General features: G+C 44.3%; 1 protein-coding gene across 5 annotated transcripts in view; it reads right to left on the reverse strand.

Annotated features, from left to right (window-relative positions):
* The window catches only part of SPTB (spectrin beta, erythrocytic), a 98011-nt gene that overhangs the window by 54111 nt on the left and 26472 nt on the right, over window positions 1-17428 (reverse strand). For all 5 annotated transcript variants that reach the window (XM_075614177.1, XM_075614180.1, XM_075614178.1 and 2 more), the window contains exons 3-7: window positions 16833-16984; window positions 14405-14578; window positions 12346-12434; window positions 10888-10968; window positions 3807-3922 (exon numbers count right to left, since the gene is read on the reverse strand). In XM_075614177.1, coding sequence (XP_075470292.1) covers window positions 3807-3922; window positions 10888-10968; window positions 12346-12434; window positions 14405-14578; window positions 16833-16984 — 612 coding nt within the window. The remainder of the gene's footprint in view (window positions 1-3806; window positions 3923-10887; window positions 10969-12345; window positions 12435-14404; window positions 14579-16832; window positions 16985-17428) is intronic.

Here is a 17428-nt window from a genome sequence, read left to right on the forward strand (position 1 = left end):
AAGTAAAAAAGAGAGGACATCAGAGGAAAAGGACCCTATAAGTAACAATACAATAGTTAAATTATACCTAACTGTGGTCTTACACTTATCCAGAACCTATAAAAGACCTATTTCAGGGCCTAGATGTGAGTAACGCCACCCTTAGCGCTGACCTAACTAACGTACCGTTAAATCCCTGCAGGAACTATAACAGAGCTCTGGGGATGGGCGCTGTTAGAGGGAACACCATTCGTGCATATTATTAGCGCTAACGTCCGTTATAGTAACGTCAGGGCTCGTTACAGCTGGAAAACGCACATAGTGCATTGTTACTGAGCTTTGAACATCCCCGTTAGGACTTAATGAGACGTTAACTGAAGTTAACGATATGTTAAGTATTAAATGGACTTCTGAGGATCTACCCCTAAGTGAACCAAGCGGTTCTAATAATCTGCCATCAGTTGCTGTGTTTCTAAGACAAAGGGGGATCACAAACTATCAAGGCGGATGTAAATACATTGTGGGTATATGGAAGGAACCAGTTTCCATGTTTTCTTCATACTTTAAATAATGCAGTTAATACTGAAGGAAAATGATACTTGTGATGTGAGGATCTACAAAGACAACACTGTTGGGGAATCGGCTGTTGACAATGGGAAGAGAATTGTTAAAGCAGAATAATTTTGTATGGGTGAAGGTAGTCTAAATCAGGGGTGCTCAACTCCAGTCCTCAAGCCCCGTCATTTTTTTATGGATTTTATTGGCTGGCTTGTTTAGGAAGGGGGCACATTAATATAAGCTGAAAGGCTTGAAGAAGCTCCTATCATTTGCCTGCTTGATAATTAGATGCTCTAAGTGAGCAGTTATAAAGTGGATCATGTATGGCACCTTTACTGTAAAAACACTAATGGGTCTATTTACTAACATCTCCAGACTGCACAATTTGGGCAAAACCTGTGCGAACAACGGCACCGGATTTATTAAAGGAAAATAATCTTATTAAAAGCAAATTATTTTTTTCCTTTGAGATATCCAGGCCCGCCAACAGGGGAGGAGAGTGGGGACATCTGTCCCAGGCTTTCCAACAGGGGAGGAGAGCGGGGACAACTATCCTTGGCCTGCCAAGAGGGGAGGAGAGTGGGGACATCTGTCCCAGGTTCGCCAACAGGGGAGGAGAGCGGGGACATCTGTCCCAGGCTTGCCAACAGGGGAGGAGAGCGGGGACATCTGTCCCAGGCTTGCCAACAGGGGAGGAGAGCGGGGACATCTGTCCAAAGCCCACCAACAGGGGAGGAAAGTGGGGACATCTGTCCCAGGCCCGCCAACAGGGGAGGAGAGTGGGGACATCTGTCCCAGGCTTTCCAACAGGGGAGGAGAGCGGGGACAACTATCCTTGGCCTGCCAAGAGGGGAGGAGAGCAGGGACATCTGTCCAAAGCCCGCCAACAGGGGAGGAGAGTGGGGACATCTGTCGCAGGCCCGCCAACAGGGGAGGAGAGTGGGGACATCTGTACCAGGCCCGCCAACAGGGGAGGAGAGTGGGGACATCTGTCCCAGGCCCGCCAACAGGGGAGGAGAGTGGGGACATCTGTCCCAGGCCCGACAACAGGGGAGGAGAGTGGGGACATCTGTCCCAGGCCCGACAACAGGGGAGGAGAGCAGGAGCATCTGTCCCTAGCCCGCCAACAGGGGAGCAGAGTGGGGACATCTGTCCCAGGCTTTCCAGCAGGGGAGAGAGAATGGGAACATCTGTCCCAGGCCCGCCAACAGGGGAGGAGAGCGGGGACATCTGTCCCAGGCCCGCCAACAGGGGAGGAGAGCGGGGACATCTGTCCCAGGCGCGCCAACAGGGGAGGAGAGTGGGGACATCTGTCCCAGGCCTGGTGCAGGAGTTCTCCCCAACAGTCTGGTCCCAGAAGTCTTGCCCAACCTCCGGTGTAAGCCGTACCTGGGTGGGCCCTCCTTCACGGCCCAGATGGAACCTTTCCCCCAACTTAATGGGTAGTGGCCTGGGGTGAGGAGGCAGATGAGGACCCGAGTAGGAGGGAGGAAGGAGTGAATGTAAGAAAGGGGGGTGTACAAGACAGGTGGAGTGTGAGTGAGAAGGGGGAAGGAAACTGCGAGAAAGGGGGGAAGAGAGAGAAAGTGGGGTGAGAAGGGGAGAAAGTTTGAGAGAGGAAAGGGGCGATAGTGAGGGGGAAGAAGGAGTGGGTGGGGGGGAAAAAGAGTGAGAGAGGGGGAAAGTGGGGGTGTGAGAGAGATGTAGGAGTTAGAGGGAGAGGAGGGAGAGTGAGGGGAATGAGACAGAGGGGGCACCTCCGATAGGGGGAGTGGACACGTCCCCCCACTCCACAACCCAGAGCCTCAGTGGAGACTCGTGTTCTGGGCCTTGGGACAGCTGTCGGCAACCTTGGATACATCTAGTGCAATGCCCTAGCTTTCCAACAGGGCGACTTTAGTAAATAGCCCCACATGTGTATGAATCTGACAGAAACTAGGCGAGTGAAGGGAATTAGTTTGAAAATTGAAACCAGTCAGGGATAAAAAAAAATGTATTCTTCAAAAAAGTGTTGAATACTACAATCAAGTTAAGTATTTGTAGCCAAGTCTCCTTGGACTAACCTTTTCCTGGCCATGACCTCACTGTAAGTCCCTATAAAGGTGGGCAGTGTGGGCATGATTCCTGAGGGACAAATCCCTACTGTGACAACAAACTCTATAAAGTTTGTGATGTGTTGACTCTAATACTCGGCACATTCTGCCCAACTCTTCCTATTCGTGAGGGAGGAGACTACTTGAATTTTAGCTGAAAAATGTATCATTTTTTTGCTGTCCCTGGAAAAAAATGTAATTGGAAGTTTTAGAAATCCCTGACATTTTCATCCCAAATATGTCTGAATAATGCTTTAAAATATTGGCCAGTATGGTTGTGCATGTTTTGGCTTTTTCCCCTTAGTAGAACCAGGGGGTCTCACAGAGCTCAGCGGTGATGTTTCCAGCTTCACTGACCCCCGGTAAAATATGGCCACGGAGTCGGCAATAGAGAGTCTCGTCAGCTCCCGATGTGGTTACAACTTTCTATTGGCCACCAGTGCAGCCATCGGACAAAACTGCTCCTTTCTTCGGAACCAGCGGATCTCCCAAAGATCGGGAGATCTCGGACCATCTACCAGGGACTCACCGATTCAGGAAATTAAACCCTCCCCCCCAGAGAAAAATCACGCAGGGTGCACTGCTGCCTCTTAAGCTTAAATGCAGGGGTGGCCTAGCACAGAGGCTCAATCAGTGGCTCAGTCATAAGGACTGTGTGTGCTGAAGCAGGGGTATCCCTAATACCTGGCATGTTGGTGGCCCTTTAGGACTGGAGTTGGCCGCTCCTGTTTTTGTGTATCGAAAAACTTATACAATACATCATACAATACAACGTTGTTCACTTCAAAGATTGAAAATGTTTTGCCCTAAAACCTATAATGCTGCTTTTATATCTAATAAATCCTTCAATATGTACAAATATTAAGCAGTAGAAATTTGCTAGCATTTAATTTTATTGTTCCCATCATGTGTATTACTTGTGCCACATGCCTATGCCAGTTGTGACTTGCGTGCAGTTATTTTAATAGTTGGATCCCTGATGGAATTTCAGTGGTACAAAATGGAACTTCCAAGTGAAGTTGGAACATATTGTACAATCAGAATTCCAATTCCCACATGTAAATTACTACAAATATTTATGTGTAATGTATTGTGCACGTATGCCAACAAATGTACCCCAATGCGGTGACAATATGGTCAATTAACATTACAAATGTGCTTATAAATATAATGTACCTTCTGGATCGAGAAGCTGCGTTACTCCCAGCTGCTGCTCTGCCACGTTAAACGCGTGCTCAAGGTTGTACTTGGCGTTGGATTTCTTCAGTTTGTCAAAGTCGACCAGATCGGGCCTAAAGTTAAAAGACATTACTGTGGTTACTGTCCCACAGAATTACACTGTGCAACTTACAGTAAGTAGGTGTTACAGTAAAACGAAAGTATTCAGAGATGGTACCAGGGCCGGTTTACAATTCTCTAATTTAGAAGCGCTTACCTTTTGCCGCCCTGGCCTCCCTCCTCATGTAGCGTCCTGATATCACATGGCGACATCACGTTACCAACGCAACGCGTTACCATGTGACATTGCGGCGTCATTTGACGCTGCAGAATGAGGAGGGCAACGCTGCAGGAGGAGGTACGAGACCTTTACAGAGGCCACACGCTCTCCCCCGGCAATCAGTTTAATTGTTGTGGGGAAGAGAGCAGGGCCTCTGCAACTGCAGCACCAGCCCCTCCAAAATACCCCGCCTACCCCCTGAAAGTTGACGCCCCAGGCCCGGGCCTAGGAGAACTTTGCCTAAATATGGGCCTGGATGGAACACCTGGATGCCCTAGATTAAGATATGCTTCATGCAAGAAGTAGAAATCGTCGTGTTAGTCCAGTTGTGATATTGCAGAGTAAATGAGTACCTTAGTATTTATTAGGTGACACCATTTTTATTTGGACTAACAATTTATATTATAAGACAAGCTTCCGAGAGTTCTCTCTCTCCCTCAGGTCGGCGATACTGATTTACAAAGACTCCATGCTTCTTAGATTTTGATAACCCTAAAATGAATATAATCAATTTGTGACAGAACCACCCATTTTATATTTACATGAACATTTCTTTGAAATAAAAACCTACTGAAGGACTTACTGAATATATGACCAGGGTGGAGACGTAAAATATAGCAATTTGTAAAACAAAAATCGTTTTTTTATTTAATAAATGAAACTGAGCCTTTCATTCTGAAGAGCAGGGGTGGCCAACTCCAGTCTTGAAGGGCCACCAACAAGTCGTTGACAGAGCCACTGATTGAGCCACCTGTGCTGAATCAGGGATATCCTTACAACCTGTCCTGTTTGGGGTCCTTGAGGACTGAAGTTGGCCACCATTGATCTAGGGGGTTTAAATGAAAGTGGTTTTTCTAACTTTCGTTGCCATTGCCAACTCTGTTGATTATGGAGAAAAAAGCACCTCCACGGCGGGAAACGCATCAGAGTATTTTTAAGATGTGTGTCTTTATTTTTGGCATATATGCCCAATAAATAGTTTTATATGTTTTTGCCTCCAGCACTTGTTCACTTTGCAGTGCTCTGCTTGCTACTTCTTCTAACTCTGTTGATAAAGTATTATGATATAAATAAATGCAGAAGCTAAGCAGTATTGTCAGTGGTCTCTGTATAATGATACAGACTGTCACAGAACACTACCAGATTTTTACTTTATTTTTACTTTCCATTTCTTATAAATATAATCAGGTCTTTTGAAAATGGCATATAAAGATTTATTTATTTTATTTATTTATAAAATATTTTACCAGGAAGTAATACATTCAGAGTTACCTCTCGTTTTCAAGTATGTCCTGGGCACAGAGTAAAACAAATAATACATGGTTACAAGTACAGTTACATAAATGAACAAGGTATACATTATATAAAAGACATTGCGTGCACAGTTAAAGAAAATATATATTACAAGAATTTTGACGTTTAAAAATCCAGCAATAGACACAGAACTATTAATATATGTTTGTATGACATGTAACTTTTTGTAATGTACTCGTTACATTGCTTTTAGGCTAGTCCCAGAAATAACTCAATGATAATCAGGTTCTGGATGTTCAGCTTTTGGAAGGTCTTAAATATCGTAGCGTTATTATGATGCGCCAACATGAACAGGGGTCTGAGGATCTCCCATGTTAGGTAAACTGCTCATTACCATATGATTTGTATATGAGTAAGCAAAACGTCCGTTAAAATGTATCGATGCGATATTTTTGGCGGTAACGCGAGAATATCGTAATGCAAATTACGGATAATGATATGCAAAATGGCGTAAGTGTAACACTAAAAATGTAATGCGCTTCTAAGGATCTACCCATATGGGCGTCAATCACTACATTCTGATAGTTATAATTAAGCCTACATTTCCATTTACTTGATGGACCATGGCTGGCTACCTCCATTTAGTAAATAACCCCTATACTGTATGCTATACAAATACTCTATAAAGAGAACGCGAGTACATTATTTGTGTGCCAATCCCATCCAAGTACATAGTTGATCTGTAAATTCATATATAATGCTATCTTTTAAATCATAATAGCAGCTTCTAATAAAACTTGCAAATCGCTGTGCTCCGCCTTTCTCTAATCTGTTCAAAGGAAACAAAGAGGACACAAAGCAAACTGGCGGCATCTCTCTCACCAGGTTCACCCCTAGGCATATTGGACACCCTTCATCACACCTCCATGCAGCTTAGAGCCTGCTTTGGTCAGCATGGTCCACGTTCCTCGCGTTCTTCACCTTGCGGCTACAACCTTCTCTCTTCCTCCTTCAGACATTCCTCTGGTGTCTCCTACTTTCATCTCATTGTGATTCCCTACGGCTCTTGGCCCCTCCTTTGCTCTCTCTCTCTGTGCTGTTGAACTGTAATCTTATTTAATTGTCCTGACTGCTTCTGCAATGGTTATGCCCTGAAATAATGTAACCCTTTCCTTTCCAGGTAATCCAGCAACACAATGCCAAGCAATACGTATCTAACCCCTCTGGCAATTAGGCATTAAAACAGCATTGTGAGGTTGGAATCGCACCTTTAAAAATAAGCCACAATACACATGCCACAATACAAACAAGAACTGAGCTCACACGTGCAACTCTGAAGATGACAAACATCGAAAAGACATCATTGCAAATACATCTGTTGACGCAGAAGCTTTTAGAAAGAGGTGATCTGGCACACAATCAATGAAGCACTATAATGTCACATGCCGGTAACCACAGACCAAGGGGGGTCGTCCTACCAGGTCCCCAAGTGGTATCAGGGTAAAGAGAATAGTCCAGGCGCACGGTTTTATCACAAAGTAGAAAATTTAATCCAGCATAAATCCAACGTTTCGGCTGCACACAGGCAGGCTCTCACCTTGGCAAAGGCTGCCTGTGTGCAGCCGAAACGTTGGATTTATGCTGGATTAAATTTTCTACTTTGTGATAAAACCATGTGCCTGGACTATTCTCTTTACCCTGATGCAGAAGCTTTTGCCAGCCCATAATGCTTTCTCACCACTCCACATAGTGATATTCCTGTTGGAAACGACACCTGTGGTCAGTGGGGTATAGGGCAGTTGGGGTGGGGAATACACGAAATCAATGTTTTAAGCATAGCAAACCTATGTGGATTGTGGCTATATATCTCTTTCTGGAAATAAGTATAGATAGATGTGCAGTAATACAATGCATACAGTACAACTTATTTTCAGGTGTAGTTTCGCTTGAAATCTGCAAAACGACTTTATATAAATTCCATATAAATACCTTGCAGCTCAAGAAGAAGAGAAAAGAAATGCAGACTCCATAGCGTAACTATTAAAAAAATTATTTTGTGGCATTAAAAAAACAAGTCGACAGGGATATTACTCAAAAGCGGAGCATTCGAAAATGCATTGAGGAGTAGAACAACTCTGCAGCACACAGCGCCAGGCTCACTGGAAGCAACAGGTCAGGCTCACTATTCAAGTTGCAGTCCACTCACTGTCAGTCTGTATGTATCCTCACGACAGTCAAAACTGCCCAAGCATTGGCTCAGTTGGTCCGCGACAGATGGAAACAGCTAGCCAGCTGATTTCCTGGAGTGGAGCTAAGGCAACGGGAGAATCCACAATGTGCTAAATCTCCTCGCAGTCGCTTCCGTGCCACGTGTGTACGGCGTCAAGAAATGTGACCCTACACGTTTCATCATGCAAGTGACTTCATCAGGTTTTATTTTCCAATATAGTGATAATAGTGTACCAATACTTGCGTTTGCAGATCCACAAAAGCCCTATGTACTGGATGTAGATGCCAGTCTGGATGGGTTGGGAGCAGTGCTGTACCAAGAGCCCCCCGAGGGACTAAGACCAGTAATATTCGTGAGCCGGGGTTTGGTGACATCAGAAAGAAATTACCCAATGCACAAACTAGAGTGTTTGGCATTGAAATGGGCGGTAGTGGACAAACTACATGACTACCTATATGGAGCCACTTTTGTAGTACACACAGAAAACAACCCCCTTACCTATATTCTAACATCAGCGAAGCTGGATGCCATGGGGCACAGGTGGTTTGCAGCATTGGCAACTTACAAATTCAGCCTAAAATACAGGTCCAGGACACAAAATATTGATGTGGACGTATTGTCTTGAATTCACTGGGGTGCTCAAATCAAGGATGGGCATTGGAGAGACATTGCTGCAGCTGGAGTGCGCACATTGTGCAAGCAAATAGAAGTGCCAAGACAGGTCACGACTGCAACCCCAAATAGAGTGGCTGACAGTCTGGGGATCTTTCCCACGATGTACCCTTAGTGAACTCTCACCCCTCAGAGTTGACTATGGAGGGGTTATCTCGACTAGAACGACAGGATCTATCCCGATCGCAATAGACAGCCCCAGGCTTGAGAGAAGTGTGGTCAGCCCTGAGGGACCAGAAATCATCCCAGGAAGTCATCCGAAAGCATCCGGAAAGTTGACTCCTTGTAAAACAATGCGATAACCTGAGTGGGGTAATGTTCAGAGTTGCTAAAAGTTGCAGAACCTGGTAACTAAGCAACTGGTACTCCAGTACCAGTATATACAAGTGGTCCTACGGTCCCTGTATGACGATCATGGCCACTTGGGCACAGACAAAACAATGGGATTAGTGAAAGATCGATTCTATTGGCCCAGGATGGTGGGGGATGTCAAGGAATATTGTAAGAATTGCGGAAGGTGTGTGCCCAGAAACACTTTGCCTACCAGGGCCACATCCTTAACCAATATCACTAGCAGTGGGTCACTGGACTTGGTATACATGGACTTCTTGTCCCTAGAGCCAGATAGCAGGAATACCAGTAATATTTTAGAGGTAACTGATTACTTCACCCGGTATCGGCAAGCATTTCCAACAAAGGACCAACGACCACTAAGGTCATCAAAATGTTATGGGACAAGTATTTAATCCATTATGGATTGCCAGCCAGGATATACTTTGACCAAAGACTGGACTTCGAAATCTGACTCATCAAGGAATTACTGCGCATCTGTGGGATAAAGAATTCCAGAACTACGCCTTACCACCCACAAGGGGATCCGCAACCCAAGAGATTCAATAGGACCCTTTTGAATATGATGGGTACTCTAAATAATCAAGGGACGGAATGATGGAGCCTGCATGTGCAGCACCTAGTCCATGCGCATAACTGCACCAAGAGTGAATACACAGGGTGGATACCCGATTACCTAATGTTTGGATGGGAAGTCCGATTACCCATTGACCTGTGCTTGGGAGTGGCGGCAGATGGCACATCCCCAACCACGTACATGCAATATGTACAGAAACTCAGTTAACAGTTACAAGAAGCATACAGACTGGCCACTACTGCGTCTGATACGAATAATCGTGGAAACAAAAGCTGCTATGACAAAAGAGTGCACATTCAAGAGCTAGACATACAGGACAAAGTCCTTATCCAGAATCTGGGGATACCAGGTAAGCACAAAATAGCAAATCGCTGGTAACCAGATACTTATGTGGTAGTAGAGAAAGTACAAGGAAGTGGGCCTGCAAAGAACCTACCTAGGAACCACCTTCTGCCAATAGGTCCATTGGCCAATAGGTCCAATAGCTCCTCTCTCCTCAGGTCGCTATCATCTATCGACCACCTCCCTCTGCTCATCCCACTTCTACCCTTTCTCTGACTTTGAATCCTAGCTCTCCTTTCTCTCCTCCGACTCCCCTTCTCTACTCTTTGGGGACTTCAATTGCCATATAGATGCCACTCTCTTCCATGGGCTTCTGCTTTCTCTCCCTAATCTCCTCCCATCTTCTCAAACCTCCTGCTCCCACTCTAATCCCTACACTCACCCAAGAATTTTCAATTCCTCCCTTTGCTGAGTTACTTTTCCCATCTCCTTCAAGATTACAATAGTTAGAACTATTCTCAAACGTAACACTCTGGACCATATCTGTCTCTAACGATTGCCATGTCTCCCTCCTGCCTTTGCCTCCAAACTCCTTACGCACCTTCTGTTCTCTTGCTTGCTCCATTTTCTTAACTTCTATTCTCTTATAAACCCTGTGATTATGAAAGTTGGGCCGGGGAAGAGCGCAGGGCCTCTGTAAGCGCGGAGCCAGGTGCAGCCACACAGCCATCAAGCCGGTGCTGCACCTCCCCTTATTAACATTTAAGAGATCCGTATTTAATTCCCTAATGTATTCGTATTAACTTACGCCATATGTCTCCCACCATACCACTTAAATTGCAAGCTATATTGGCCAGGAGTGTCCTTTTTGCTGTGTTCCCTTTTATTCATTGACATTAAAGGAAAGGAGAATTCACCTTCAGCAAAGGAGAAGTTTTGTTGTTGTTGTTTTTTTTAACAGTAATGGCAGTTAAATTGTTGCATTTTCTACCCATGGATACTGATGGAATATACAGTAGATATATTTAAGAACGTCTTTTTATAAAGGTATACAGGAATATGCCAAATAAGTTAAACATAGGAAGGGTGTTGATCCAGGGATTTTCATTACTAGAGTCACGAAGGAATTTATTTTCACCTTATGAAATATAATTGGCAAATGTTTCACTGGGTTTTTTCTGTTTGCCTTCCTCAGGATTAATAAATATATACATATAGGATGAGTATCTCAGACGGATAGTTTCAAATAGATGGGCATATCTTGTTTTCTAATCTCATCTACCATGTAACTACCATGTAACTATCATTTTTTTCCATATAACATTACTGATCACTTGTGCTTTGTACTAATCCATTATTTTGATGTACCCAATATTATATTGAAATATCTTACCTGTGTTTGTGGATCATCGCATTAAATGCTAGGCCATCTTTCCAGCTAGATGTGAAATTTGTCACATTAACGTTGGGGTATCTGAAAATAAATCAATTGACATAAATCAGTATTTATCACTTGTCAGAGAGGGATATGTATCGAGTGTTGCAAATGTGAGCATCGTTCCAAAAGACAAACTGTGTGGCTTTGCATCACTATGCTTAAATATATCAAGGCATTTCGCTCCACTTTTTTTTTTCTGCTTCAGTTTATTTTATTTTTTGCAGAAACCCAGGGATCCTGGAGAGCTGAATGGTGCTATTTGTTGTTCCCATTTGGGAAATTAAAATGGCCGCCAATTCCGTTTCACCAGGTCATTAGGAACCCGCAACATCCCTATGGGACATCCCCTGGGGCTCTCTGTCAATATACAGGAAGAACACCAGCAAATAAAACTGTGTATTTATTGGGTCTCTAGAGGATCCCCGGAGTTAAAATAAATAGCTCCAGGTTCGAATTCTGTAAAAGTATCAAAGGGGGATGGGGCTGTTTAATAATATAGCCCCCTACCAATATTGTTGTATACATGGATATTTTTTTTTTTTTCAACTTTCTTTTTATTATTTTCAGGTATAAATCATACAAACACATTACATTGCGTTGTCCTGGTGGACAGACTCAACATCAGACATACAACATTTAACAGACAGAGGGAAGGGAAGACGACAGGACATAGACAGGTAGAGGGATAAGGGGAGATGAGAGGGGGAGGGAGGGGGGGAGTTGAGGAGGCGCTCCCATTCGCTTCCTGGATCTCTTCTGTCGGACGGACACCACCTGCCCTTGTTATTGTAGCTCTCCCGCTTATTGAGGTTTAGAGGCGTCAGCTTAGACCTAGCTCCCTATAGGGGGTGGGGCCTACTGTTAGTCCTATGAATCTGTTCTGTCGCCTTGTCTGTGCATCCAAGGAGAACTCATGTTGTCCTATTAAAGCCAGATGGTGGCATTACTCAGCCCCGGGATATCCGTCTGGGCTAGCCAATACAGCCAGACTTTTTCAAATTTTTCGCCAGTATCGTTAACAAGACTCGTTAACTTTTCCATCTGGCATACAAACCAAATTCGATTTCTAATTTTGTCTATTGATGGAATTGCGTTCTGGTTCCACAATGCTGCGGTCTCGCACCGCATAGCTGTTGCAAAATGTGCTATTAATTTGTTCCCCGTTCTTGAGACTTCGTCAGTGGGTCTGCCTAGGAGGAACAGCCACGGGTCTAGCTGAATTTGGAGGCCCAAGATCCTCTGTAGCCAATCTCGAATCTGTTGCCAAACTGGCATAAGCTTTGGGCAGGACCACAGCATGTGTACCAGATCCCCCTGTTCCCCGCACTGCCGTGGGCAGAGCGGGGAAGCGCCTTTAATAAATTTAGCTAATCTGACATGGATATTTTTAAGATACACGGCACTCGTACTCACCCAGCAGTCTTCATTTGACACCAAAGGAGTAAAGCATCTTTGGCAGAGCGAGTTTCGCGGCCTTGTGTCTCAATTAAAATATCTTGTAACTACATGAACATGAAGAGAAAATGTTTTCAGTTTAAAGCAGCAATTCCCTTCAGGTGCCCCTATGAGTTTAACTCCATGTTATTAACTTGCCTGCTTTAAAAAGGAAAATGGTGTTAAACATCATGATATTCTTAATCTCTAACTTCTGAGGTAACCGTGGTAACCTTTAAACTAGACTGTGCTCTGGTAAGAGCCCCATTTTAACCTCCTGTGCCCTGTATATTTTAAAAGGTTTCGTTTATAGGCATTAAGGGGCATATATTTAAGTTTGCGCAGTATCTAACACGGTCAAAATACTTTCTGGAAAGTGAGCATTATTTGGCTGTTCAGATTACTCCGAATATTAATAGTAACAACAATAATCATACAGTATTTATAATAACAACACCTTGGAGACGGTGGATCAAGCTTGTGTTTTAATGCACTGCAAGAAAACAAACACATTGCTTGCATTTGCATCAAAGTAATACAATTGTTAACAAGGGCCTTATATTTAAACCAGATACTTAGGACTGAGAAGATTGGGGCAGATTTATTATGTAACAAAATAGGGAAAAAATATAAAACGTAAAAGTAGTAAGTGTGCGTTATGTAACTCCTCCCTAATTCCATCAACCACACTCCAAATTGCAAGCTAATGCTCAAGGCAATAAAAGCATTGGAAATCAATACAAAGTACCTTATTGCTTTAAAGCACATTCCTTGTCCTGAAAAAATACAGTATTTGAGACTTATGTATAGCTCCCATTGCATTTACAATGGTGTGTCTTTATCCTAAAGAGCTATACAATTATAGGTCACATGTGTGTATGTATCCTGGCAACACATTTCTTGTATGGCGGTTTCCAAGTAGGAGAAAATGCATTTACTTTGATCCTATTATAAGTGGAAGAACATTGAGACACAGGGATTTGCGCAAGGTCCCCGGCTGGTTGTATTTAAGGCCTTGTATATTTAAGGCCACCAATTTAACTACAGTCAGGGCCGGACCAAGACATTATCGTGCCCTGGGTAGACTAAATATTTGGCGCCCCTGCTTCTGCAGCGTTCCGGTGTTAAATGACGCCATTGCGATGCCTTGCCATGACAACATCCAGTTGTCATGGAAACACGTTGCCACGTGACATCGGGACGCTGAAAGCGATGGAGGCAAAAAGGTAAGCGCAACATTCTAAAACCTCCGTTTGACTTTTCGTCTCGCGTGCTTCAACACTGGAACCATCTTTAAATGTCCGAGTCCTGCTCACCCTCGTCAATGTCGAGGGACTATTAAAGATGGCGCGTCGGAGCGCCGATTCGTGTGGGACTCGAATCGGCAGCAGCAAGGGACATTGACGATGGCCCTCCTGAGTGCCCCATCCTACGTCGCCACTCTCTCAATGTCACGCGTGGCTGAGCGTCCTCAGAAATGTCCCTTGCTTTTGCTCCGAGTCCCATGCACCTGCCACTCTGACGCTCAATCTTTAAATGTCCCTCGACATTGATGAGGGTGCGCAGGACTTGGACATTTAAAGATGGCACCGGGGCGGAACGTGTGCGTGTGTGGCGCGGCGAGGAGCGGTGTCCACACCTTGTCCTTTCTTACGCACTCTGTCCTTATTACACAGGATGAGCGGCTGTCATTGTAACTCAGGCAGGTTTTTTGTACCAGACACCGGCTTATGACATCAACACATTTACCACCATCATATACCTCACAAGTGAAACTGAATTAGAAATCCTACTAGTTGCTATAAAAATTACCTGCCGTGTCTAGCATCGAGTGTGAATTTGGAAAGCCTCAGCCAGCATGTCATATAGGGTTATATTTACTACGTTGTGCTACAAAATAACACACCTTCCAACACGGCTTAGTAAATAAAGCCCCGATAAACCCGTTCAGGTAAATGTGTTGTAAGCAGTCTCCAGCCTGGAAGATGCTTTTTGGAGTAACACCCCTTAGTAAGAATGAACCATTGCACATACGTACCTGGAAACGTAATATAATGGTCCAAATGAGGCCGAGTATCAATCTGTGGTTACCATTGACTATATCATGAGGACCAATATTTTCAAGATGGACTCTTTGCTCCTTTAGAAAGTGAAGAGCCTTATCTACATTTTCTAAACAGTGGATGCGCATTCTCCCTTTAGTTCGCTTTGGCTGGAAAGACATAATGACATTTCTATTAATTGCATGAATAAATGCTGACCAAGGCTAATGACATAACAACTAAGTAAAGGAACTCAGAGTGCCACATAATGGCCCATTTTTACTAAGCGATGCTAAGCCATGACACCTTCTGGAACCGGAAAACAACCCTGGCAGCTGTAAGGTGTCATGATATAGCACCACTTACTAAATATGGATCTATATTAACTCAAATAGAAAAACTTCCATATTTAATACTGATTAGTACCGCCAGAAAAGTTTCATTGACACTTCAAAAAATGGAAATGTTATTCACTAATTGACATACTGTACTACAAGGGCCTGGGGACAGTCATTAATAGCATTAGGTAACAAACATAAAAGAAATGAAAAGAAACACCTTTAGAATTGAAGTTGTTAAAAGAGGTTTAAACATACAGTATTAATTGAGTATAAGTTCTTTAATTGCTATTATTAAGATGGGCACACATGTTATCTCCATGCTTTGAATGTAAGTGCCCCACCTCATGTTGGAAGCAGGGACCTGGCGGTGCCCTAATCGGCATCAGTTTCCTGTACTTTATAGGGACATGGTACTGGCTTGAAAGGCCTTTAAATTGGTCTCAGTATTGGCAATCCTTATGTCCTTAGAGCTATGCAATTGTGACATATATAGCCTGGGTCCCCTGTCTCCCTTTTTGTCCCCTTACCTTTCCATAGGCAGCGGAGGCTGGGGAAAGTGCAGGGGAATGCACAGTAGCAAGCGCAAGCGGCGGCCATTAGGAGTATAGAACAGCAGGGGAACTACAAGCCCCAGCAGCCTCAGGGGATACAGACCAGGCAGCCAATAGGGCTTATAGATGCATGGCAGTTAGAATTCTGACAGTTGGAGTTCTGACAGTTAGAGGGACTGGCAGTTGGAGTGTCTGACAGTTGGAGCCAGGACAGAGAAAGGGAAGGTAGGGTCTGGGTGTAAGTGGCACCCAGATTAGGCCAGATTAACCCTTTAGGTCCAAGATAGGCCCCACTCACATAATCAGATTGTGGCTACTACAGGGAAACCCATAGCTAGGGACATTTCTCCTGTAGCTGTATACAGTTAGTTTATAGTGCCATTTGAAGACACTGCACGGCAATTTGTGGACTGTGGTTTGGGGCAGGACCACACCCGCTCTATCATAGACTATCAAAGGTGAGACCCTCCTACCGGAGTTCACCCCACGCAGAGGAAGAGGCTTCGCTGACATCGACGTCGCTGGATCAGTGGATCCCTTTTGCTTTTCGGCCATACCAGTGTGCTGGAGCACCTGGGCAGGTACCTCACAATGTGCACCAACTATAACACTTTCAGTTACTGTGGGCAGCGCTGTCTCACACATTGGGTGGATTGGCTCCTGTGGACACCAGGGAGGTTGGGTGGCCAGGGGCACCTCAGTACTTTGGGGAAATCCCATCAGGTGTGGCACTACGGTTGAAAGGCACGTTGGGGTTACGGCCGTGCGAGGCCTATATTGTATGTGGGTTAATGATATACATAATTTTACCTGTGTTCAGTAAACTATTATTAAATAAAAGTGTGTGATCTTATTGCATTGGGTCCTATGAAGGGGTTATCCGGCGCCGTCAGGATCCCTCCCAGGTGGAGGCGCTGTCATCAGACAGATCAGTTACACCCCGGGCTCCCAGCAGCGGAGGTTCAGGCCTCCTGTGAGCCGCAGGTAAAGCACCACACACTCAGTAGCCGCCACATTTCCAATAGGGTGGGGGGTGGGGGGGGAAAGCGCTACACATAGTAAACATACCATGCTGTTATTTGTAAACTACAGAGCCCCTGCTTAGATATCTGAAAGCAGTGGGGGTTCTGCAAGATGGTTACAAGGTGCTGCCATCCCTTTCTCCCACAGCACGGGGAAAGCAGGGCAGTTCCTAGGGGGCTGGGTAGTCTCCACCATCCTGATTGGCTGCTGCTGGGTAATGCACCCAATCAGGGGCTGGTATCAGGAGCCTGGGTGTGGCCAAGCAGAGGAGGAAGCAACATGGGCAGGAGAGGGGTCTGAGTGTCTCTGTCCTGTGTGTGTAAACCCGGGGGGGTGGAGGGGGGGGGGGGTGCAGAGCTACGAATAGTGTGGTCCGGCTACGGAGGACCCCTGGTTAAATAAACGAGGCAGGGGATTGCTGCTATAAATTATAGTTGTAAAGGTTAAAGTTAAAAGCAAAATATTAAATTACCGAAAATAGATTTTAAAGGGAAAAAATGTAAGCATACCAGCTGCTCTCCTGAAAGCACCTCCAGAAGTTTAATCAGCATTCTTCCATCTCTCAGGTCCAGGTAGAGATCAGAAATACGACAACTTACAAGAGCAAGATGTGAATTTACCCATTTTGTAAATGTCTTCTTTTGCACAACCTCACGCTCGTCTACAATTCAACACACACAAAAAAAAGTGTTTTTAATTATTTCATCTATTATATTTGTCTAAAAATGTTATTTTTAACCTGCATTCGGTGGAACCCTGGAGACGCTCCCAGGGGCTCAGTGACAGAAAGGTTTTATATCTTACTTTACAAGTCGCCCTCATTTGTTTTAGATTGTTCATTGTCCTCCAACATCATTCAATCAATTCCCAAGGCATTGTAACGTTATATAAATGACATATAACGCAATTATGTGTCACTTTTACTAAAGATGAGCTAATCTTTAAAAAAAAAGTATTATACACCCTAGTACAGAAAAAGTCATTATAGTTACATAGGATTTAGAGACATTTCTAAAAAGGGTTTAATTGCTAAAATTTGAAAACCACTGGTCAAAATATTTGACTTGCATGATAAAAACTCCCATTGTTTGTGCTTCCAATGTCT

The sequence above is a fragment of the Ascaphus truei genome, chromosome 9 (genome assembly GCF_040206685.1).
Source record: "Ascaphus truei isolate aAscTru1 chromosome 9, aAscTru1.hap1, whole genome shotgun sequence".
Taxonomy (NCBI): domain Eukaryota; kingdom Metazoa; phylum Chordata; class Amphibia; order Anura; family Ascaphidae; genus Ascaphus; species Ascaphus truei.